The following is a 26842-nucleotide window of genomic DNA, read 5'->3' on the forward strand; positions in this document are numbered from 1 at the left end:
CAAGATTTGTGGATGTTCCAACTTTTTATTTCACTGTTGATGAGAACAACACTTGTCAAAACATCACAGTATCTTAATCCTACTAGCTGGCTAGAGAACCAAGAACTTTTCCCTCCATTAATTAATGTTTTGTAAACAATAGCTAATCTGCTATATCCTTGCAATGATTCCTTCAATTTGTGGTTTGATAAAATCATGCAAAAAGATGAACAAAAATGTGATAACAATATCTCTGACTTCTCGTATGGCGAGAATTATGTAAGAACACCACTGCTGAACTGGTACATTCTGTTCCTCGTTCATCAAAATTATTGCTAACGGTTTTACAAGGACATGTTGAAATTTTTAATGCGAAAACTCTTAAAGCTTTTTAAATAAAATGAATGTTATTAACATTCTACATATTTATTCCTCAAATCTACATATTTATTTCTCAACCCAGTCAACCTGACAACAAACACAGTCTCCCAACAAGACACCAGTTTGTCAATACCCTCACTGTAAAATGTTTGACTTTGTTATTAGAGCTATGACTCATCTCTGCTTGCACTGCTTTGTCACTGTTCAAAGATGTTCTTTAAGTTTAGGAAACAAATGAAAACTGGATGGGGCCAAGTGGGGATTGTAGGAAGATGAATGATGACATTGAACCCGGGAATTGGATTGTTACAGATGTTTCAGAACTTGGGTGTGGTCTGGCTTTGTCATGCTGAAGGAGAGGGTGCTCCATGTGTGGACAAACTCCTCAAATTCGGAACTCTTACTAAAGCACACTGTTTCTAACACACTGACATAATTACGTTATGGACCGCCATGTTACGTGCTAAAAATCGGCACACTGTAGTGGCAGAGGACTGCAAATATATAGACATGAAAAATAAACACATAACACCACTTGTTTTATTTAAAAAAGCTTTAAGAGTTTTCACATAAGAAATTCAGAGGCATTACTTTTCAGCACATTCTCCTATATCCTTAGCATTAACCTACCAAAAATAAATAAAGACTCAAAATAACTTTTAGTTTAAAGTGATGAAATTCATTAATTAAGTATGTACACAGACCTGCTCTAGAACTTGTGCAAGCGCTTCATGATTAGCCACAGTAACTGCACCATAATTATCCTCAAGGCTTTCATGTATAACACTTCGACCTTTCCTAAGACGCAAGTGGCTGTTCCTACAACTGTGTCCACTAGATGAGATCCAGTCAGCATCATCGTCATCTCCCTGGAAAAAAATATAATATTTCCTCCTGAGAGTTATGTACAAAGATTGCCAAAAAACACCACCATTTATGAAATCATACGAAGAAAACCATGGGAAGATACACAGAACTTTGTCGATACCTAAAAAGACAGAACATTTCTAAAAGTTTATGTAATAACTTGCATGTTAAACACACTGTGCAGTAGATGCTTTTATCTTTCGTGCCATAAAAAAGGCACTGCTTCAAAGCATTCATTACTTAGTGGTGTTTGTGGAATTTTAACAGGAGACTGTGCTACAATACATTCCACATGGTTACTTTGCAAAGCTGCAGCAAAGCAGAACAAATTATTTACAGAAAATAATTTTTCATAAATTAACATGACATAATTTGTAAATTATTGATGTATAATAAATAATGAGAGCATTTTGAGTTGCCCAAGCAGCTTTTTTTATTGTTGCTTATAACTATTATTATTATTATTATTATTATTAATATTATTATTATTCTGTTGGCTATATGGGTGTTATATGAGCACACATGTCAAGTCATACTTCCAAAGGGCATTGTTGATCTTATGACCTTTTCTAGTAGTTAACAGGAAATTTACAGATTCCTAAGCCCTTTAGATGAAATCCCATCAGCATTATCATCACCTCCGTGAATAGCATTTTCCCAAATTTTTCTCTGAGAGGTCTGCACTTTTTGCATCTGTCTTGCTGACTTCATCTGTTCAATTAGCACCCTTATATGATACGAGAATCTTCAGATTTTGATCCTAGTGGATTGGTCTTACTTTGTGCCAATAAATTCTGTTTTACTGTTTTTAACAAAAAAATTACCTGTCTCCATGCACTTGTCTGAGATAATCAAAAGATTGTACCTATCTATAGTGAATGGTTTCCGTTATTTTACAGTAGACTTTTATGGTGAGTGCTGTTCTTAACAATGGGTCCTACAGTACAAATCATATAATCTAAGTACCAATACCAAGATACTTGGCATAAAAACAAGTAGGCATCTGGAGAAGTTTTTATAGTACAAGAACTTTTGGAAATATCTTTCAAAAGAATGAAAAATTTATAAAGGAAAATACCAGAAAATTGGAGCAAGTCTAGCCTTAAAATAACAATGATGATAATAATATTAATTTTATTATTACTATTTTTGCTACCAGTTTAAATCATAAATGATCATCCTCAGACACCTGAGTAACACAGAAACAAAACAAGACTTATTTATAGATTGAGATATAATTTAAGTAACCTATTATCGATTATGGGAGCAAAGTTGATCACAACACCTTGCAACAGACTCTTTGATTCTAACCTAACTTGATATCATGTAAATTCTATTTTTATTACACACGAGGCATGTTTCTAACATAAACACAACACTGCTGACTGCTTGGTGATACTGTAGGCACCAAACAAACCTTCTGAAAATATATTTTTATTTCTCTGTAACAAATCCCCATTTTGAATGTGGTAACCAGATGAATCTATTACTCCATATTTTACTATCATAAACTGAGGATCTATAACAAACATTGCAATAGGATAGTAGGTTTCATGGGGGACCTACTCTTTTGGCTAATTACAAAACTGTGTCACATATGGACAAAGGAATCTACCAATCCAACTAAACGATGTTTTCAAGTACAGTGAAACTTCATTTATACGTTTTTCACTTGTCTGTTTTTCTCACTTGTGCATTTTTTTATTCGTGTCCTGGCGAAATATCCACAGTGCGCACAAGTTATGATGCAGTGTTTCTGAGTGGTTTGCCGGCAAGTGGGTTGGTAAGGCCGACATTAGACTATAATAAAATTTGAGAGTGTAATAAGGAACTTCGTCAAAGTTAGGCAACGGTCAAATTTTCTTTGATAAAATGTAGCATCTCACCTTAGATTTGATCAAAGGAAGCATTCGTCTTATGTTTACTGCATGGAGAAATGAACCACTTTGAGAGAGAGCATCGCTGTAGCTGTCCAACACAAAATATTTATCAATATAACTCCCAAATTTACATGGTGAGTCACATATATAATGAAACTGATAGAAATACTCGAGGCACATGAAGCACTGCGTAGCTTACGACATCCTGAACTATTTCCGAAAAGCCGTATTTTGAAATGAAGTCCATTATCATGATGAAAATGATCATACTGACAATATTTGACCTAATGATGAAGAATGGAATCGACTTTAAGAGCTAGCATCATTTGAGGATTGCACGACTGTTTAAGAAAAACCTCGTCACTACAGAACTCACAACTATCGCTGAGATAACTCAATGTGCATCGCAGGACCTGGACGAGGAAGAAACTGACGATGAGAATGATACAGAAGAGCCTCAGCATTCCACCGTGACGGTTAACAATGCAGTAAATGTGTTGGAAATAATTAAACAATTTGTGACATGCACAATGTTTCTGATGAAATGATGACAGTGTTATCCAGTTTTGAGGGTATTTACGAAGTGACATTTTCTTCTGTGTAAAGGTTTACATTTTTCTTTACATCTTTGTTAAGTGTGGTACCTAGTAAGCCTATATAATGTTTTGTATAATGTAAATTTTTATTTACTGGATTTTTTGTTTGTGTTTACCAATTAATTTGATAGTATGGTGCTATATTTCATATATACGTTTTTCGCACTTTTTTTTCTGTAGTCCGCTGAAAAACGTGTAAACAAAGTTTTACTGTAAATACGTCATTCAACTAATGCCAGAGGACAAAATATTATGTTTTGCACCTACAACTGGATCACAGGCACATCAGGGGAATTAATATTTTGTTATCAATAACTCTGGAAATATGGCCATCAAGCAAAACCTAAGATCAGTTTTGGAATTAGCATGACTAATGCTTTAAGCTGAGGCTTCTTAAACAACATTTTAAAGTCATTTTAAATTCTGTAAAAATTATGTTTATTTTCTTTTGCTAAGATGGCAAAATGATTTGTAGATGGGATACACAATTCAAATATTGTTGCTACCATATTTGTATACATTCCAACCAATTTAATTAGAAAGTGAAAATCTCTTTTGTGTTGAAATAGCAATAAATTAAAATATTGCTTACCACCAGACAGCTTACTTTTACTGTTGTTAAGCAAATGTTTACACTCTGTTTTCATGAACTCACATGTCACTATATACGTTGTTTTGAGATGCCAACAGTAGTTCAGTGTGGGACATCAATGTCATAGGCCATATATCTTACAATTGGTGTATTTTTTGTGATTATCTCCACAAATTAAGTAGGGAACACTGAAACTACATGACCAATATTTTGTTGTTATAATCTTGTGTGAACAGCGTGATTTCTGTGAATGGTATTTACCAATAAACATCATAGTCTGAATTAATGTTTCCACCTATTATTTATACTTTAAGCACAGCACAAGTGAACACAGGGACCAATCTCCTTGAATGGTCTGCACCCAATATTATCCATCACTGTAATCAATGAAATCCATTATGGTATATGGATCTGTGGTGTCATTTAATTTATTGGGGCTCAAATTTTGATTTATTTTAGACATTCAGTGATATGAAATGCCACAAGATGAATATGCGTGACAGACATAGTACTTTTATCAACTTATTTTTTACACAGTTATGTCAGCATCTTCATGTGTAAATGATCATAGCATCGGAATTGGCTATTTCATGTTGAATTAGTTATTACAATGATCAACTTGCTTCAATTTTTTTTGTCTGCCTGTGCATTTAGCAATTTCATTGCATGTATCTCTTCAGATCTCCTTGTAAGCCACTGATATGATGTCAACGAAACTTTGTACACACATCACTTACTGTCTGAAAAGAAGCACTGCGGCGTAAGAACTGCCTACCTCCCAGAGGGGTGAGGTGGGGGTGAAAAGGTGCTGCCACAAAACCACTTTCAATCAAATTTTGTAAATATACGTGACTCATTATTTGTATAGAAGTACTGTGTGGACAATATACCCCTACCCTCTAGTGATCATAACAAGCAACAGCAGTTGCTAAAGCAACTGGTGACAGTCCTGATGACATTTTTCCCACACCAGTGGGTGGAAGTGGATGGTGGGAGGATGCAAAGAAAGTGATGTATCAGCATATCTCTGAAATGCCTGAAGCAATTTCTGCTAAACTTCACCCACATCTCACTTGCTATCTGGACAAAATTACTGTAGCAGTGAGACAGCCCTAGTGCTCATACAGCCTAGGAAGGGGTTGAAAAGGGATGACACGAAAGCATCACTCACGAATGCCTGGAGTAATTTCAGCCAAATTTCGTTTGTACCTGATGCATTATCACTATAACAACACTGTGGGAATAAGATACACCATTATCCTGAAGGGTGGGGGTGGGTATGAGTGACACGAAAAAATGTTCAAAATGGCCTGTTGGTATTTATGTCATGAAATATGTCAGAGAGAGAGAGAGAGAGAGAGAGAGAGAGAGAGAGAGAGAGAGAGAGAGATAAATCACACAAATATGTGGGTGAAGTTGTGGGCAAAAGGATAATACTCAATAAAATTAGTAATCAAACACAATGACTGTATGTCATGAATGTCATTAATCACTACTTCATTATAAAATACAAAACCTACACTGCATTTACAAAAAGTACTTAAGACAAATGTGCTGCCAAGAATCACTCAGCCCTATCTGCATTACTATACCTATACTAAAATATTCCTATCAATGAGAGGTAACGGTTCTTGTCAGTAAGCAAAATGAACATGCACCAATGGTACAATTATTTGGGAAGTGTTTTGTTCAAGTTTATTGCACAATGCCACTGAACAATCTCTGATAGTACAAAGAACAGAAGTTTTCATTACAAACAGATGTACAACAAGTAAACAACATTTATCTATTGATCTTCAAAAGAAATTACAACCTTGTCAGCCATATAATTGACCCACAATCTCTATCACATAGTTACAAGATTATTATTAGTACATCAATGTTCGACATAAATGCAAGGAACATCAACACAATAGCTTTCATGAAAGTAATATGATTAATGAGCAAGAAGACCATTTAGCTTATAACAGACACATTACAAATCATTAAGACATCCTGATAATTAGATGTGCTCATTCTGCAGCCACTAAAATAAATAAATAAAAATAAAATTCCTGGCTGGAGCAATAAATAAAATAAGGGAAAGGCCACAGCAAGCCACTATAAGCAAGTGGTTGCCTTTCCCTTATTTTATGTATTACAATATATTTTTGGCATTATCTGAGTGGCTGAAGAAGATTGTTTCCTGTAAGCTGATAGCAAAACAAAGTGACGCATCTTAGCAGTTGTCTGCGTTTTCAACATGGCTTTCTTGACATTTAAAATTAGTTGACTCCTGCTTATTGAGAATATTGTTAATAATACGGCACAAAAGACTTTCATTCCCTTACCTCTTCAAAATAGAAGCTGTATGGACTATAAGTATCAGAATCAGTTTCAAAGGCACAGTATGTATATGACGAGGAGCGCACATATCCAGGCCTTGCTTTTACACAGCTGCAGTCATCCAAACTGCCATCCGACCTTCGACGAGGACTGTTACCCCTCCTTGAAGATTTCTTACTGCTTGATTCTGGTGATGTTGACCTTCCCCTAGTCATGTGCTCATATATAAAGTCATTATTGACCTAAAACAAAACAACCATGGTAAACCAAACAATGGAAAATCCAGGATGGAATCTAACAATATTGACAAAGGCCGAAAGCTTTAATTGTGAGAGTCTTATTGTTGGGTCTATCTGCTAATCAGCATCTCCGCTATATGGTGAGTAGCAACTTTCCTTTTCATAATATTGTTACAACCATGGTAAATGTCATAAAATTATGTAAATCTCAACAGAGATTACAGAATACAGAACAGAAATTCATAAACGTGAGAGTTAATTTAATATCTTAGGCAGAAGAACCTTAGACTTAAGCAAGAAAAGATTACTTATTCTACTCTTTAAGTAATGGAACAGCACTTTATTAGGGTACACAAGTTTTCAGCTAAATAGAAATAAATGTGATTATAAATACATATATTATATATTGCATCATTCTGAAATAAAGGGGCGTTTCTGTAAATTCTTAAAGGTTGTCATTTTCCCTGTTTTTTTAATAAACACTATTTTGTTATTTAGCTTATTTCAATATAAAAGAACAGCCTGCACAGAATAGTGACTACCTTTTGAAAATTTATGGTGACTGTGGACTTATACATAAAAAAAGACTATTCCTATACATGATAGACTTGCACAAAAATAACCAGCAAGAAGCTGTTTACGAAACGGAAATGAAGTTTAAGCATATACAAAATGGCATCTTACCTGTTGCGTTTGAGTAACAATTCTCCCATCTGCCATTTCCACAGATTCATATCCACTATCTTCTGAAGCAGATTTCCTCTTTGGCATTTCACACGCAGCATCCCTCATGCTCGCTGTTCTCTGAGGCTTGTCTGGAGTTAGACCCAGCCGCACCTCACCTAAAACAGGGGCTATCACTGCCAAATCAGGGCAATTCTACTTTTCTTATTAATTATACTAACATGCATTACTGCTACATTCTTCATACACACAAATGATCAATACCTGAAAAAAGTGTAACCTCTATTACAACAAAGCTTTAAAAATGATAACAATAAGATAGGTAAGGTATAGCAGCCATCATCCTGAAGGCTGGTTTTACTTTAACCAAGCACTGTCGTAGTAGAGATGGCACGTGCTTGCCTACCTCTGACCTGACATTCACACTTAGTTATGCTGGTGCATGCTTTTTTACTTTGAGTCTGACTTATGGTGCAGCTTGGCATTTTTCACACATAAAAATGGATGCCAATGGTAAAATAAGTGATGAGTGAGAAAAAATTACAGGACTGACAGACTCTGGGTCCTTTCTCATGAATACTATTCAAAGATTACTTTAAATAATGTGAAGACCCCTTACAGTTCCTCTGAGATATGTGCATAACACTGAATAAACATTCAGCTACACCTGATTGTTTGGATTACTTGTGCAGTAAGATATGTGCAACATTTCAGATGTTATAAAAACACAAAGCCCATTTTCTGAGACATGGCAATGAAAACAATTCGGGTATTACACCATTTTGTCACTTTAATATTCTACAACACGGTCCAAGTAGAAATACCTTCCATTCCTTCACCCCCTCTACATCACAACTTGCACCACTATAGCCACATTAACCATTCATACAGAGAACTGTAGTCCGCGACAGCACTGACAGCCTCTGGGCCGGGGTTGCGCAGTACACAGGTGTGCAACTAGCAAGTCAGCAATTAGTTGGTTTCCACGTTCCATACTGCATGAATCTCCATTGTATTTGAGCATTCTATCATCTTTTAAGTGCACAAAACTATGATTGACAGATTTCCGTGGCATTCCTGTTGTGTTCTGTGAGTTGTTGTAATGGCTGAAACCCTAGACAGCATCATGTGTTCCACAAACAGGCATGCGATCTCCATGTTTAAAATGTATTCACTCTTCAAAGTGAGGTATACTCAAGTGAGCCGGTCTACGACATTGCCAATGTGCAGTAACACACTTCAGTGGCCTGTGGAGATATTGGTGTGCGAACTGTCAGGTGAATTGTGCAGGAGGCCAAACTGTTTCAGCAGGCAGCTGGAATAGTAGAATTTCAGTCTCCAGGGAAGAAGCATAGCATGTCAAAGTGGGTAACAGGAACCAACAACTTCAATCAAGATGTTTTATGTCAAAAGGGTTTCGAATTTTATGAAAGAGGTGAGTTCCCCACAGCATGGAAATTGCTCACTGTTACGTGTGAAGCTACTGCCTTTAAAGGAACTGCAAGATCAATGCAAAGAATATTTAAGAAAATCAGGTTTAAGTAAGTAAAATCCAATTATGGAGCATTGTGATACTGCTGCTGCTGCTTATAGGATGATGTTTTTAAGCACAATGCATGAAAGCAGACGAAATGGAGCATCAGTTGTGTATTCTTGGATGAGACTTGGGTAAATCAAAACCCTTTTTAATAAACATTTTTGAAACAGCGATCAAAAAATTTTTTTAATATTTTTATTTTTAAAATTCAGTCTTGATCGCACCACGTATGCATACATGAATTTTAAAAAGAAAAATTTTTTAAGAATCAAAACCACACTAGAAATTTTATTTAACACACAATAGAGGGACAAAGCAGCTTGAGAGTTCCAAGGGGAACAGGGGAGTGACTTATAACACATCATGGCAGTTTCGCTGCCACCGGATTTGTACCAGAAAGTAAACATGTATTCTGAGCAAAATCAAATATCAACTGACTACCATGATTAAATGAATGGAGAAACATTTCAAGATTGAATCCAGAATCAGCTGTTGTCTTATTTGCACTGAGGCTCTGTCACTGTTATGACATGTGAGGTGTTACCTGCATTCTGCCTCAGCTAATTTGTAGCTGGGTTAAGAGTGTGAGCTGACCACCTGAGGTCGCCTTTTGCTTTGCACTGCTTATATACCATGTTTATTCTTTGTCATTGACTTTGTGCCCGTGCACTGAAATCTTGAGGCTGAAAACTTAAATCCAAACTACTTCTCGGATCCACAAAATAAGAGATATAGATTCTTCATGGAATATTGTATATTAACTGAATATTACTGCAGGAAAGACTTTATTTAGTAAATTTCTATTGATTAACATTAACATTCATCATGTTAACTGAGCAGTCTTTCCACTTAACGAGATAGACACACCATGAACATTCCGCTGTCCTCGTGACATCATCCTTTTACTATCACAAGCTTCAGCATTCTCTGGAGCACTGCAAGTCACCGAGAAGGGATGCACCTCCAGGGAGCAGCTGTTGACCCAGCAAGTACCATATTGTGGTATAGAGTTGTGCTGACTGGTCACCAGAGGCCACCTGTGGTGAGTCACGAGACTAGTGTGTATGGCACGACATCTGCTTCACTGCCTACTGGATCCCTCCTCTATATAAAGACAGTGTAATCAGCATGCCTCCTCAGATTGTTTTCTATTGCTTATTGTATTGTTTCTATGCTTGCCATGGATCAGTAAACTTTTGTTCTTAATGGCCGTGCTATTGGCTGTGTCTAGCATTTTGACAATTACAATCATCATTCATCGCTAACTGTTACTTCTTACTCTTAAGAAGTGATATGTTACACTTCAAATGCTAGCTTTTTTATTCTTAACAGACCTCCCACGACAAACACTAGAAAAAGTGATATTGTTTGATGGCTGCAAAGTAATAAAATACCATATATTGAAACACAAGCAAAAGCAAAGCTGTTAGAGCCCACTAAGATTTTAAAAGGCAGCATAAAATGTATGAAATTGATTCCATAGCTCTGCAACAGGGTCACAAGGTGATAAAAGTACCTCCTAATGATTGCCATTATAGTCTCAAGGAACTAGTGTGGGCACGTGTGAAGAGAGATGTGGAAGATAAAAATACAACTTTTAAAGTAGTCAGCAAGGAAGGGCTGATCCATGAAGCAATATACAAAATCACCACTGCTGATTGGTAAGCTTGCATGCATCACACTGACAAACTCAAAGAAGAAGATTACCACAAAGAAGTTGTCAGAGATTAAATAATGTATTTTTTAATGGTCTGTCTGGCACCTATAGCCAGTGGCTCCAGTTCTGATAGCACCAACAAAGAAACAACTGAGTAAAGAGGTATGTGAATAGGATCTAAATTTAGTTTGTAATTTTTGTGGAACATTTACTTTCTTGTCAAGCTGTTCATGCTGCAGATAGAACCCTCAGATCTGTACTGTAATGGGAATTGTTTTTACTTAGCTCACTATTCAGTCTACAATGTAACATAGTTTAAAATTCTGTTTGCCCTGCTGTGGATATTTTAAATTTGATTCTTTCATCATTCTGTTAGTAAAGTAAGAGGCAATGTAATTTGTAATCCACTCCGCAGGGAGCAGTTTATTATAGAATCCACTCTGCAGTGCGAGAACCTGTAGCACTGGGAAATCTTTGAAGTGTATCTCATACTTAATAGGTACATTTGATAAATTTATCATGAAGCAGTTTGTAGCATACCATGAACCTGACCACAGTAAAATGGGTTAAACTTCTGCTGCTGCAGCTGTCTGTAATGCAGCTACTGCCTATCCAGTTTCAGCTGAGGAATTGACAGAGCAGCACTCCTCGTGAGCTGCATGATGAGAGGTTATTAGTGCCGTCGCGGACTACAGCCTTCCAACATACAAGTCCAAAGGCGTGATTCCCAAACATTTATTGTGTTGCTAAGCACAGCAGCAACCATGACACAGCAAAATGTATTATTTTTACATTCTAAATAGCCACCAGACAAGGCTTACGCTGTGTGTGTGTGTGTGTGTGTGTGTGTGTGTGTGTGGGCGCGCGCGCTCGCACTGGCATGCGAATCTCACTCACCGAGGTTAGCGTACAATGTGTCCTGTGGAGATGGTCGTGTTAAAGCCACTGCAGGAGGAGGCAGCTTCTGCTGGCGCAGCAGCTCCGCTGACCTAGGTGGCGGTGGCCTGACTGGTTTGTTGGCTGTAGCATCCGAGTTTCTTCCGTACTGACTACGTGGAGGAGGTGGAGGTCTTATTGGCCTTCCTAAAACACAAAGAAAGTTTCTTTTTTCCCTATAAACATAATATAGCTGTACATGAACAAACCATTTTAGTTCTTTTCTTTCAATAAATGAAATTTCACTGATTACAAGCCAAAGAGAGAATGTGATGTACATCATACCCTGTGATAAATAGTAATTACAACAATCTCTATTTCAATAGTATACACCAAGTGGTAAAAGAAATGCTACAACCTTTAGCCTTGCATGAAACATAGCCACTTTTACAAGCAAACAAACAGTTTCTCTCTCTCTCTCTCTCTCTCTCTCTCTCTCTCTCTCTTTTACCCTTCTTAACACAATCACCCACCAATGACTTTCTTCGTTTAAAACATAGGTGGGCATCACCAAATATCCATAACACAATGGCCAATGGATTCAGACAGATCTCACTGTATGTACACAGAAGATGTAGGGGAGAGACAGGACAGGACAAAAAAGAACTGTTGATGTCAGCTGCATCAGGATTTTATGCGAAATCAGCAACGATGAGTGACAGTGTGTACTGGACCGGGATTCAAACACAGGATCTCCCGCTTATTAGGCAGTTGTGTTAACCAATACACCAGTCAGACACAATGTTTATCACAAATGTGCCGATTATCTCAGCACGGCTCTCGACCAGCCCACATTCCCACCTAGTACCACTTATCTGCAGTCCCTGTCCCTGTCCCTGTCCTCCATGCTCGCCACTTTCAGATTTTCACAGGAGGTTGATCACAATTTTACATCTGCACTGAAGGTGGTAGATTTATTGCCCATCGAGGAAATGTACGAAAGAACTGACACGACACATTCATACAAGTGAATTGCCTCAATGGGCAATGAATCCACCACCTTCTACGTGGACTGTGGATGGGTGACGCTAGCTGGGAATACAGGTCAGCAGAGAGTCGTGCCAAGATAGTTTGTGCAATTGTGTTTAACACTCCATTTTCCTTTCCTTTCTCCCCTTTACCTCTTCAATTCACATAGTATATATCATAGCTGTGGATTCCATGTGTTATCAGTTCTTTCGGACATGTCCAACAGAACAGACACCATGCATTCATAAGGAAGATCACACTGTGCTAGCTAGCTTCCTCTATTCGTAAGCCATCCCATCACAATGCTAACACCTGTACTCTATGTAAACAGCACTGAGAACAGAGGAATATTCATTCTGTCTCTATTCCATGAAGTGGAAACACAGCTCAATGATTCTGCTTGATGTGCTGAACAGTGCTTTTAAAAGTGCCCACGCAAATGTCTTGTGATGCAGCTATCTAAAATACTTACAATATGCCAAACCCATATTAAGACACGAATTCCAATCTGAAAGCATGATATTTTTATTGTTTGAAATGTACTAAAATGAAGTATGTGTGGTAGTGGCTACTTGATCTTGCATAACATAGGATAAACTAGTATCTCTGTTATCCCCAGTATCTCCATTATCCCCAGCAACATACCTTTCAGTTTTCAGAGGAATTCCAACACTAAACTTTATATGAATCATTTACTGAAAGTACATTCACAGCAACTGAAGTGTGGAGGAAGCTACATTCAAGATGGCATACTTCACTTATAGTTCTCTTAAGTTAAAAAGCTAACAAAATGAAGAATGACAGACTTCAACTAGGGTATTTTTGCATTTTGTGATGTAACTATAGATTCATGAATACTTGTTCCACAATAATAGTATCATTACACTCGTGTTTCAAAATATCTGGCAGCACGTTGCGTAAATTGCAGTGAAAAATTGAGGATTATGTTAGGGAAACATCTAGGCCAGATGAAGCAAAATTTCCACCATCAAACAGCTGCAAAAACCAGTGATTTATAATAACAGAAATATTTGTATAACAGTGCAGTCATCAAGTACACTTTTCAGGGAGCATCAGTTTTCTTTAGTGCCCATTTCCTTCCATTATGCCTCAATGCTAAATTTTAAATAAATTGTTGGTTCTAAATTATGACAACTATGCAAACTGTTTCGAAATGGGAATTATGTTCACCCACTCATCACCAAATGCAAACTTATTACATATTTTTCTTACCTGTAGGGGAATGATTTGGGCTATCCGCCTCCACTGAGCTTGAAGAATCCGTTGCCAAAATTTCAGAATCCTGAAACAAAAATTATTTATTCTGTTTACAAAGTTTGCTGCAAAAATGGAGAGCTCTTTACACATAATACACAGTAAACATCAAATTTAAAGTTCACGGGTCACAGGACAATGCACGGTGTATGTCAGGGAGGGAAAGTCTATGCAGAGAAGAGTTTTAATGAGCAAGTAAGAAGACCTCTTAAATCAACACTCTACCTGATCATGCGAGACACAATTATTCCAAATGAGTTATGCTCACCGTGGATGCCAAATTATCTGTAGAGGCTGAAAATGTAACCATGCTGGCTGACATCTGAGGCGATTGTGGCTGTGAGTGTGGCTGTGAGTGTGGCTGTGGTGCTGGGGAGCGCACCACTTCGACAGCTGCACCATCCAGCGAGAACGGATGAACTATCTCAAGACGTGGCCGCAAATGGGGGCGACTTTTAACCCTTACTTCACTCTCATCTGGTTCTGTGGGAATAACTACAGTGAGAGATTCTCCTGCTGTGGGTTTGCTGTCTCCTTCCTTGTTTTGATGGTGACTGGAGCTAAGACGGAGGAACTTCCGCAATGAGAAACGGCCCTTCTTCTTATCTGCTGATGTCACAGGTGCTGGAGATTGTGAGCCTACAGATGTAACAGACATCTCAGTAGCTGAATCAGTGACTGAGCAGGGTGGTGAAATGTCATCCGATTCTCTTGTAGTCCCTTTCACCTCCTGTTGAAACAGAAAAGGAACAATATATGTCAGAACAAAAATAAAAATAATTATAGTAACACACAAGGTGTGATCAAAAAATTCAGTGAATAATTTTATTAGAAACAAAGCAATAAGATTACAAGGAATAATATTTAATCTCCTTCAAAGTATTGTCCTTGGCTACCAAATGCACTTCCCCCAACGTTGAATCCATCATTTCTGGAAGGGTCCTTTTGGGAGGCCATTTAGCCACTCTGTCATGGCTCTCTCGCTATCAGTAATGGTGTCAACATGCTTTCCTTTAAGAACAACAATGTAATGAAAAGAGATTGCTACTTACTATAACGATGATGTGCTAAGTTGCAGACAGGCTCTAGTAACCGGAATCAAGCAAGACTAGTGCACCAGCCGATGGATCAAGGGCATCAACTGTGAATCACTGGGAAGAGCCAGAAGTCACAGGGTGCTAAATCTTGTGAGTAAGGCGGATGTGGACAGACACAAACACATTTTCTGACCAAAAAAATCTCAAACCAAAAGCAAGGTATGACACGGCATGTTGTGATGGAAAGGGAAGCCATTGGCCCATTTTTCCAGTCTCTTTGTTCGTACATCATTCCACAAATGTTCCAGTATGCCCTTGTAAAATCTGGCATTTACAGTTGTTCCCCTTGGAAGAAACTAATTGCACTATGCTCTCAATATTGAAAAAAACCAAGAGCATGATTTTGATATTCAATTTTGACTGCTGAGCCTTTTTAGGGCAAGGATATTCATTTGTTTTCCATTGAGAACCCTGAATTTTCATCTCAGGGTCATATTCATAGTTTCATCTCCATTTACAATTTTGGATATGAAGTCTGGGTCTGAATGAAGACAACCCTTCAACATGGTCCAAACTGACACGATTTTCCTTCTGTTCATCACTCAAAAGTCTGGGGACAAATTTTGTACTCACTCTTTTCATTTGCAAATTGTCGGTTGAAATGCTTTTCATGGACCTGTATGAGTCGCTAATTTCTTTGGTAAGGTTTCCAATAGTTATTTGTCTGTCAACAAACAATTTCAGCTACTTTTTGCACATTTTCTTCCGTTTTTGAAGTTAATGGATGTCCCGAATGTTGTTTCTCTTCTACTGACTCAATTCCTTTGTTAAATCATCCACACCAGTTGTAAAGAGTCTTCAGAGATACGGCACTATCGCCATACACCAATTTTAACATTTCACGAGTTTCTTTGGCACTTTTTTGCAACTTGAAACAGAAATTAATGCTGACACGTAGTTTTAAATCCATGATGTGCAACGGATGTGCTAAACACAACCTCATTCTAGTGTCTCTGCACACTGACTCATATGTCAGAACTTGTTCCAGCTTGACCCTGTCTATCTCAGTGGATGAGGCTGTTGGGCAAATTACATAAAATGGTTGTAGTGTCAGAGCTGCTGCCAAAAAAACTCATTCACTGTATTTTCTGATCACACTTTATATAATATAAACTGGAATCTGGAGGATTATTTCCCTTATCGTGAATGGCTGTGATACTGAAGGCATATTATTGCACTGACAGTTTTTTTTTTTTTTTTTTTTTTACAAATACATGCTAAATAACCTAGGCACATAAGAACAATGAAAAATATTACACACACACACACACACACACACACACACACACACACACACACAGACAGACAGACAGACAGACAGACAGAGAGAGAGAGAGAGAGAGAGAGAGAGAGACAGAGAGAGAGAGAGTTTTATGACGTACAGTGCTGGACTCTCCAGTTTGTCCTTGATGGGGGTGGTGCTGGGGATGATGATGTTGGGACTCCGTGCTGTTACTGCTGCTACTGCTACTATTGCTGCTGATGCTCACAGAGCTGGAAGGTGGTCTAGGTGCCTGTCTCTTGTGCGGACTGCGGCCATCTGCTGTCAGTGCACACATGAGTGATGGAGCCACTGCAGTTATGAGTGCTGCAGGTTCTTCCACTGGTTGTGCCTGCAGAATTGGTTCCTGTGATTGCAGTAACTGTTGCTGCTGCTGCTGCTGCTGTTGCTGTTGCAGTGGCGGTGGTTGTGGTAGTGGCTGATGTTGCTGTGGTTGCTGTAATGGTTGATGCTGCAGTTTTGACTGTGGCTGCTGCTTCTGCTGCTCTGCTTGCTGGTGTTGGTGTTGTTGTGTGTGTTTCTGTTGCTGACATGTTACTGGTTGTTGTTGTTGTTGTGGTTGTTGTTGTTGTTGTTGCTGCTGCTGCTGCTGCTGTTCAGCCTGAGAAAAGAACATCAAACATGAATCACTCATTAACTATCCACCCACCTTACCTCAAACACTATACTACTTGATATGAATTGCAATGTAACACCACTTCAACTACATTTGATGCAGTTCTCCATGTTAACTTATCATTTGTAAGCCTCTATCCCTGCATCACTGACACAACCTACATCCATTTTATTGTCTCCCTCTACAATCCCCCTCCCCTTACATTACTAACCTGACAGTTTGTTGACTTAGGACTTACAAATTAAGTGAATGCAACTGTTGGCAAATGCTCTTGGTGTAAAAAATGTTCACGTATTTCAGTTTCCCAACTGGACTATTTCTGAATATCAAAGTATCACATTTTTAGTATCCGAAAGCTATTTGGATTCCCTGCCAGCCCAATAGCCACAGCTTGATCTCACGAGTGGCACTGCCACAGAGACAGACCTCTCACTCAGCCCCAACCTCTATCATGAGTGTACCAGTAAATACTTTACTGAAGCCTTAGATAGGTGCCATCAACTAGTATAGTGTTTGACCATGCTTGCATTATGTTTTTGATCCAAACTGCTCCCTGGACTGTTTTTGTATGCTCACAATGCTATGCTCTGGACTTTGTTTGAGGGTAGCCACTCACTTTGTGAACACTGCTGTCGTCAATCTCAGGAACCGCTTGTTGTTCCACCAGTCTCTGCATTACCGCCAGTGTGAGTGATCATTAACTGTGTTTCACATACGCACAGTAGGGTAGAATAACATTAACACTACCATTAATGTTTTACAGATTTGGAGAGAGGGGAGTGAAGTAGTCATGAACAATAGAACATTGGATTCAAAAGTACCAACAGCAAAAGTCATTCTCAATATAATTTTCAGTGATCAAATTAAATAAAATAAAAAAAAAAAAAACACTCACCAAGCAGCAGAAGAAAACACATGTATAAAAGTATTTAAATTTGCAACCTTTCAGGATTGAACGGGAAGGAAAAATACAGAACCATGGGTCAGAGGAGCCTTATTGGACGGGATGAGAAGGAAAGACTGAATTGGTCTTTCCTTCTCACCTCATCCAGAACATCTCCCCTGACCTGGGGTTCTGGGCGAGTTTTCCGAACACTCCTTATTTCCTAAATCTTACCAGCATTTTTCTTCACCCCTTCCCCATTCAACTCTTCTGCCAGAAGAAGACACTACTGGCTCTGACAACTTGCAAATTTAAATACCTTTACGCATGTCTTCTCCTGCCACTGCTTGGTGGGTAGATTTTTTTATCCATCCAATTAAATTATATTTTCAAAAACAGCTTATTAGCACTGTCGCATTCCCAAATGAGTATTACATACCTGTTTTTGTCCCCTAACTGGTGATTGCTGCACAAATAAACTGCTTGGCTTCTGAGGGAGCCGAGGCTTTGCACCGTGAAGAAATGATGGACGAGGTGCAGCAATAGCAACAGCTGGAGAAAGGGGCGGCTCCTCTTCAGGATCTTCGGCACGGCCGTCAGGCTGCTCTCGTTCCTGATCTGGGATGCTGCAGGTGCTCGTATTGGAAGTAACTTCCACTTCTGAAGGCTTCTTTATCTCAACTGTCACAGGCTTATCTTTCATATTAACTGCTTCATTTTCATTTCCCATCTTTCGGTGATCCTGAGCAGATCGATTCATTTCTCTTCCTCTCATGGCAAACAGGTTCTTTCCGATACTAGATTTATATACATCTGAATTTGGTTTCGATACAACTTCCTCCATTTTGTGAAATGTTTTGTCTGCTGATTGAAGACTTTTGTACGATTCTATTGCTAATGATTTCTCTTTTGTGGAAGGCAGTTCTGTCGCTTTACCCTTCCATTCACATTTTAGTAGTGTGCTGCTAATCTCATGAGCTCTGGTTGTAAATAAGCTTGAACTTGTAGTGTATTTGTATGGCGTTCCATTCAGTTTCATGGGAAGATCACCAGACTTTTTTGAAAATTTTGTTTCCGTTGTAATGCATTTACTAACTTCAGATGAATGTTGTTTGCTCATTTCTTTCTTTGTCTTTGTCACGGAATTTTCAACTGCGTGGATTTCTACTGTTGATGGTTTGCCCATATTCTTGTCTGTTACAACTTCTGTTACTGATGAAACTACTTCTACATCATTATTGGTCTCTGTGTTGGATATACCAACATCGGCATTACCATTAACAGTCACTTCATGTGAGGCAGGTATATTATCCGTGTTAATATTAACCTCATCTATTGCTGGTGTACAATTATTAACACCATCTGCCTTGTTTTCAGTGCTGAAAGATGTAGGTAAAGTTTCTGTGAATACCGATTCATTGTCAGTAATTACTGTTGGCTCAACAGTTGATGCACCGATAGATTCAGTGGGAAGAAATTTATCTCCCATGCCTACAGGATTACAGATTTCTTTTTCATGAATTTTTAAATCTGCTGTTTTTTCACATTCAATAACAGATACCCCAGTAACAGTACTCTTTGAAAAACTTTCCTTTTCTGTTTTGGTAGTAACTGCCACACTTTGTTCTGCACTGGTAGCTCTACCCTTTAAAACTGGTATTCTGCTGCTAGCTGGTGTAGCAGTACTTTCATATGGCTTTTCCTGGTCTCCATCACTTTCATTTCTGCAAATATACAAAATAAATGATCACTTGCTATCTTTTAAAGCTAACACAATTCCACACCAAACTATATCTAAATACGTAATTATCAAAATTTTTGCAGAAAAATGACTGTCAGCCACTGGACTCAATACTGAATATAAGAGTCAAGAAATGGCAATACAAAAAACATTTGTTTTCATCAGTTAAAATCTACAACAATAAAAGTAGTTCACTCAAATAGACATGCTGTTGACAAACAGACCCGAACTTTTCAATTCAGCATAGAACGGGAAATCAGTGATCATAAGGCCATTACAGCATCGCTAATACAGCTGTGAACAGCAAGACAAAGAAATACAAGAAAATTTTTCTGCAAGAGTGAAAAGAAATATATTTCTGATTACCTGAGTGGTCAACATGAAAATTTCATCTGATGTACTAACAACATTTAGTATCAATGGACAAAGTTCAAGAACACTGTACAATACACTTCACACAGATATATGCCAAGCAAAGATGTGAGGGATGGAAAAGATCCGTCGTGTTCTACTGACATGTTAGAAAACTACTATGAAAGCAAAAACAGCTTCACTGCAAAGTTAAATGTAGGAAAAGCCTCCAAGACAAACAAAAATTATGACACCAAAATTAGCTCGAGAAGAGTCATGTGTAAGGCGTCCAACAGTTTCAAATGTAAAATTCTGTGTACTGACTTGACAGAAAGTCTTACAAACTACAAATGGCTGATATCAAAATAAGCAATCATAGGATAGAAAAGCAACTGAAAATACACAACAGAGGGAAGGCTACTGACGAGATACCAATAAGATACTCCACAGAGTGTGTGATAGTACTTGCTCCTTTTCTAGCAGCACTGTACTGACGGTCTTTGAAGGAGCTAAGTGTTCCTGCTGATAGGAAAAAAGAACAAGTCATTTCTGTTTTCCAAGAAGGATCATGGTAGACACACACAAAACTATGGGCCTATATCTCTGACGTTGACCAACTGCAGAATTCTGGAACATATTTTATGCTCACATACCATGACATTTCTGGAGACCAAAAATCTTCTCTGTAGTAACCAACTCAGGTTCTGAAAAGAATGATCAAGTGAAACCCAGCTCATTCTGTTCATCCACAAGACCCAGAAAGCAGTTGACACAGGTGCCTTGACTTCCGGACAGCGTTTCATATAGTCATGCACTGCAGCTTAATAAACAAAATACAAGCATATGGAATATAAGACCAACTGTGTGACTGGACTGAAGAGTATCTCGCAAACAGAACACAGCAAGTCATTCTGAAAGGACAGAAGTCTTCAGACATAAAAGTAGCTTCGGGCCATAGAGCATTACTTTTCACAATATACATAAATGACCTAGTAGATAATGTTGAAAGTTTGATGAGGGTTTTGGTGGAAGATTCTGTTGTATACAGAGAAACTGTGAAATCAAGAAATTGCAGCAAATGCAGGAAGATCAGAGCACCAATGCTTGGTGCAGGGAGTGGTAATTGACCCCGAACATAAACAAATTTAACTTATTGCAAATACACATACAGAAAGATGCTTTATTCTATGATTACAAAACTGCAGAACGATTACTCAAAGCAGTCACTTCCATAAAAGTATCTAGGAGTAAGCATACGGAGCAATTTGAAATGGTATTACCACATAAAATTGTTAGTTTTTAGGCAGATACCAGGCCGATTCATTGGAGGAATCTTCAAGAAATGTATTCCAACACCAAAGGAAGTAGCGCACAAAACACCTGGTTTGACCAATACTTGAAAATTGTTCATCAGTATGGAATCCATAACAGCAGCAGATTGATAGAGGAAGTAGAGAAGATCCAAAGAAGAGCAGTGCTTTCATTATAGGTTCATTTAGTAAGCATGAAAGTGTCAGAGACAATCAATCAACTCCACTGGCAAACACTGCAAGAGAGATGTTCTGCACCATGATGAGTTTCACTTTTTAAAGTTCCGAGAGCATATGTTCTTCGAAGAGTCCTCCTATGTATATCTTACAAAAAGACCACGAAGATAAAATTAGAGGGATTCAAGTTCACACAGAGGCTTATTGACAATCGTTCTTCCTGCAAATTATTCAGAAAGAAACGCGCGCGCCCACACACACACACACACACACACACACACACACACACACACACACACACAAAAATGGCTCACAGAGTACAGATGTAGATGAAGATTCAGATTTATTGTTTATATGGTGATCCAAACAAACTGCAACTTTTAACTCGGAATCGCAACATGTTTCAGAATTGAAGTCAGTCTCATATCTAGAACATAAAGCAGCCTCTGAATTGCAGAATATTTGAGATGGGTGTGGGAGAAAAGCCATCATGAACTGTGAAACACAGTTGCTTTCATACCAGCTGTGGTAGAAAGCACATTTTCTGATGTAAAAACCAATTTGGGCTGCCAAGGAACAAACTTTGAACAATGTTCAAGGCCTTCAAGTTGAGCATTGAAAACAAGTAACTCTTTCTCACCTCTCAAGTGCTCCCTTAAGCTACTAAGTTGGCAGTTTGAAACCTGCATATTGTCAACATACATACAGCACTAGAGTGGCTCTGAGTACTATGGGACTTAACATCTATGGTCGTCAGTCATACAGCACTAGAATAACGTCTTGGTGCACTAGCCTCACCTGGCCCGACTTGGTGGATGTTTGCCTGTCTATTACACACCTGGCAGTCAGTGTATTGGATGAAGAAAATAGCACTGCGAGTATCATCTAATTACAATCAGTCAAATTATTTTAGGTCCATGCCACTATTACTATCCATCAAGAACTTCTCAATTTTTTAGTATAACCAATTTGAATAAAAACTGAAAACTGATGCAAGTCAGTTACATGTTACACTGGTTATATAAATGACTATCATTAAGATGCCCATTGTCAATTGGAAGACATGTAGTTATCTAACTTCTATTTATGGACTTGTATATTGTACAGAAAAATTATTAAAGAGGAAGAACTTTAAAATGTATTGTGGGAGCTACTGGTTAGCTACCTAAATAGTTAATGTTTAGTGTTTTAGAAAGTTAAAACATGCAGTCATCTGCATTAAATTGCATTAAATGTGTAGAGAGGAGCTTGATTAAAATCTAGTATATCAATAAATTCTAGGACCAAGCTCTGCCAACAAATACAGCACAATAAGCAAGAATTTAAATTACAATGTTTACATATGGTTGTCACAAGAGATAAAAACTCACCAGAATAAATGCAGATAAAATCAGTCATAAAATGCCAGGACAGATATATTTAATGCATGCCAGATTACTGTGACTGGGTGACTTCTTAAAACGTGGTCTGGAACACACTAAACCATCACACCTAAAATTTTGAAAAGGAACCCTGACAACACAAACAACCTTAAAACACATACCACATTCAAAACATTGAGGTAAGCCATGGTCACCGTCTAAGTTTCACTGACCACGGCTTATTGCTCCTCATTTCCAGCCAGTGAGCCTCCAATTAATGCATGAGCTCCATGGTTATATACCATATGGGTGACTACACAGAGGGGGGCCAAACAGCAAGGAGTAAGTTGGAGGGAGCACGCCTCATTAGCAGCCACACCAGCAAGTTCATTTCCTCTGAGCTGTATGTGCCCTAGAATTCAGTGAAAAATGCTGATAAAATCTCTCACATTTGGAGACCAATTGGTAATTATCATATGTGCAATTATTTTTCCTAGTAGGAGCTACATTTTTTATTGACAAGGGCAGAAATTTCAGAGGTGTTAAATTGTACAGCTGTTGCTAACTTTAATGAAAGCAATCAGCATAGAAAGTTGTAGACTAGCACATCTCATTTGCAGATCTGTTTCATAGTAATATGCAGTCTAATAAGTAGCACAAAGCAAGGAAAAATATAGTATCAAACATGTTAAGTAACGTCTTGGGGAGCTAAATTTGATTCGAAGACATTTAGACAACTGCAAATCACTGTCAAATTAATGGTTTCTCCCAAACCAATTTGCAAAATGATGATAGATAATTCCATATTTACACACGAGTCCCTCTGAGGCAGAAGAATATTCATGTATTCTGTAGAGCGTTTTTCAAAGATAGATAAGAAATTCACTAGTGATTCTTGAATTGGCCAAGCATCATTTTCCTAATGTGAGGTAGGGCAAGAGTCTACATCAAAAATGAGAACAAGCAGAGTGGGGCTTGGACCAATGTGCTTTTAGTTTATAAGTGCCGTCTTTTTCTGCTGAATTAGAAGGTAATGTATATGACGAGATATATCAGATGACAATTGGATCAGAAAGAGTGCATAAGAAACAATGATTATAATGACCAAAGTAAGCATAAATAACTTATTATTTACGCTACTCACGTTAATAGTACATACAAACAACATGTAAAATAGCGTACATAAATAAACCTGGATCAGATATGAAGAAACATTATCATATTTGGAAATGCTAAGATAGGAGCCCTACATGCTCGTGTGAATGACGTCTACATTATAATCAGCAAGGCTGTTTCAAATGAAATATGTCAATCTTTAGGTCTACCAATATCGTCACTGCAGTTTCACTTTCATATGAGAAATGTTATAGCAAGTTGCGGGAGTTATGTTGTATTCGCAACATGACCCAACAAAACATCACTCCAAATAATGTAAATAAAGCAATTACAAACAAAATCAAACACATGAGACGTTGTCACAGTAAAAACCTAGGTTGACAACTCATACCGTTAGCAAAATACCAGGTGATGAAAGTGAAGGCGTATAGAGATGAAACGCTGCTAAATAAGTGCTAAGTCTAGCGTTTGCGTAATCCGACAGAAACGTCAAATTGCGCCGGTCATTCTGTTGCCAACTGCAAACGATAGTTTCATAAAATCCCGCACGCCTATAACAATTTTCTGTAGACAGCAAAAATTAATTCATTAGGATGCGGTATTCTCCGTTAAAATTACGTAAAAACCCTTGTGAAACTAAGCGTTGAAATAATAATAATAATCATTGTCATTATTAATGACAACAGCAACAATTAAGATTGCGGTATGCAATTGTTTGGCAGCAAACTCGCGACGTGACCGAGAGATGCCACGGCTGTCGCTGGCTCACCTGTCAGGGCCACTGGCGCCGCCAAAGGGCGTGACGCAGACGACGAGCGGCGTGTGCTTGCGTCCTTCGGCGTCGGTGCGCGGCCGGCCGAGCGGCAGTTGCATCAGCTGCACCTTCCCGGACACGGTGTTGAAGTCGGTGTTGGAACGCGTCAGCCGCTGCAGAGCGCGCTCCTCCTCGTCCTCGGCCTGCACACAAATCACGCCCTCCGCCGTCTGTCTTTTGCTTCGAGTTCTGTTAGTGGACTACAGTGACTTAGGACCATGGGGTAGGAATTGGATACAGACAAAGGCGATGCCCACGAAAAAGGCAGTTCGTAAATCACTTATTCAAACTATAAGGCTACTAAGGGTGAGGCCTTTACTAGATAAAAATGAAGAAACAGGAAGTAGGATGTTTCGTCACGGTTTCGTTTTTTAAACATGAAAGCGTCTCTTAGATGCTCATCCCATTTCATTGGCAGGTTGTACAAAAGCGGCGTCCCGCACAGCTAAAGTGCACTTACGGTGTCCGCGGCTCATCCTTCGCGTCCGTTATTCGTTATCTGTCGTCGGATCCAAATAACCAATGCGAGTCTCTCAATCTAATAATCTTTTTTTTCCCGATGCTCACTAAGACAAAAAAAAAATCGACACCACGAATGAATTATCCGAATGGGATAGAAATCGATAGATGTGATGTGATGTACATGTACAAACAAACAAAGAATTACAGTGGAACTTCCTGGCAGATTAAAACTGTGTGCCGGACCGAGACTCGAACTCGGGACCTTTGCCTTTCGCGGACAAGTGCTCTACCAACTGATCTACCCAAGTACGACTCACGACTCATCCTCACAGCTCTACTTCTGCCAGTACCTCACCTCCTACCTTCCAAACTTTACAGAAGCTATCCTGCGAACCTTGCAGAACTAGCACTCCTGAAAGAAAGGATATTGCGGAGAATGGCTTAGCCACAGCCTGGGGGATGTTTACAGAATGGAATTCTGGAAAGAATTACAGTTTTAGAAAAAATGGATGATTTATTCAAGAGAAACTCGAACTCGGGACCTTTGCCTTTCGCGGGCAAGTTCTCTACAAACTCAGCTACCGAAGTACGACTCACGCCCCATCCTCACAGCTCTACTTCTGCCAGTACCTCACCTCCTACCTTCCAAACTTTACAGAAGCTATCCTGCGAACCTTGCAGAACTAGCACTCCTGAAAGAAAGGATATTGCTGAGAATGGCTTAGCCACAGCCTGGGGGATGTTTACAGAATGGAATTCTGGAAAGAATTACAGTTTCAGAAAAACTGGATGATTTATTCAAGAGAAAATTGAATAAGTCAATAAAGCTTTGGTCCACCTGTGGCCCTTAATGCAAGCAGTTACTCAACTTGACATTGATTGAAAGAGTTGTTGAATGTCCTCCTGAGAGATGTCGCGCCAAATTCTGTCCAACTGGCGTGTTAAATCGTCAAAATCTCGAGCTGTTTGGAGGGCCTTTAACATAATGCTCCACAAGTTCTCCACTTGGGAGAGATCCGGAAACAATGAGGGTCGAGGTATGGTTTGGCAAGCACGAAGACAAGCAGTAGAAACCCTCGCCGTGTGCGGACGTGCGTTATCTTGCTGAAATGCAATACCTGGTTGGCTTGCTATGAAGGGCAACAAAACGGGGCGCAGAATATCGTCGACGTAGCGCTGTGCTGTAAGAGTCCCGCGGATGACAGCCAAAAAGCTCCTGTTATGAAAAGAAATGGCACTCCACACCATCACTCCTTGTTGTCAGGCCGTTTGGCGGCCAACAATGAGCTTTGTGTCCCACCGCTGTCTGGGGCGTATCCAGACACCTCTTCGCTGGTCGTCGGGGCTCAATTCGAAGAGGGGCTCATCACCAAAGACAATTCTACTCCAGTCAATGAGATTACAGGTCAAAGACATGTCTGGAGACTCCCCGGACAGCGGTGGGATACCAACCCCGCTGTTGCCTTCCCCTACACAAGTAGTGATGGTCTGGGTTGCCATTTGTTTCCATAGCAGGACCACTTCTGTTGACATCCGCGACACCTCACGTCACAACACATCAAGATAATGCCCGCCCGCACTCCGTGAGAGTTTCTACCGGTTGTCTTCGTGCTTGCAAAACCCTACCCTGGCCAGCAGGGTCGCCGGATCTTTCCTCTTTTGAGAACGTTTGGCACATTTTGGGCAAAGCCCTCCAACCAGCTCAGGATTTTGAC

The 26842-nt window shown here is 39.0% G+C and overlaps 1 protein-coding gene across 1 annotated transcript in view; it reads right to left on the reverse strand.

Moving 5' to 3' along the window:
- The window catches only part of LOC124613821, a 187241-nt gene that overhangs the window by 26903 nt on the left and 133496 nt on the right, over positions 1-26842 (reverse strand). The window contains exons 4-12 of the mRNA XM_047142544.1: positions 24621-24808; positions 18235-19519; positions 16397-16897; positions 14186-14647; positions 13876-13945; positions 11635-11820; positions 7544-7701; positions 6626-6862; positions 1065-1229 (exon numbers count right to left, since the gene is read on the reverse strand). Coding sequence (XP_046998500.1) covers positions 1065-1229; positions 6626-6862; positions 7544-7701; positions 11635-11820; positions 13876-13945; positions 14186-14647; positions 16397-16897; positions 18235-19519; positions 24621-24808 — 3252 coding nt within the window. The remainder of the gene's footprint in view (positions 1-1064; positions 1230-6625; positions 6863-7543; positions 7702-11634; positions 11821-13875; positions 13946-14185; positions 14648-16396; positions 16898-18234; positions 19520-24620; positions 24809-26842) is intronic.

This window comes from Schistocerca americana, chromosome 4 (assembly GCF_021461395.2).
Source record: "Schistocerca americana isolate TAMUIC-IGC-003095 chromosome 4, iqSchAmer2.1, whole genome shotgun sequence".
Lineage (NCBI taxonomy): Eukaryota > Metazoa > Arthropoda > Insecta > Orthoptera > Acrididae > Schistocerca > Schistocerca americana.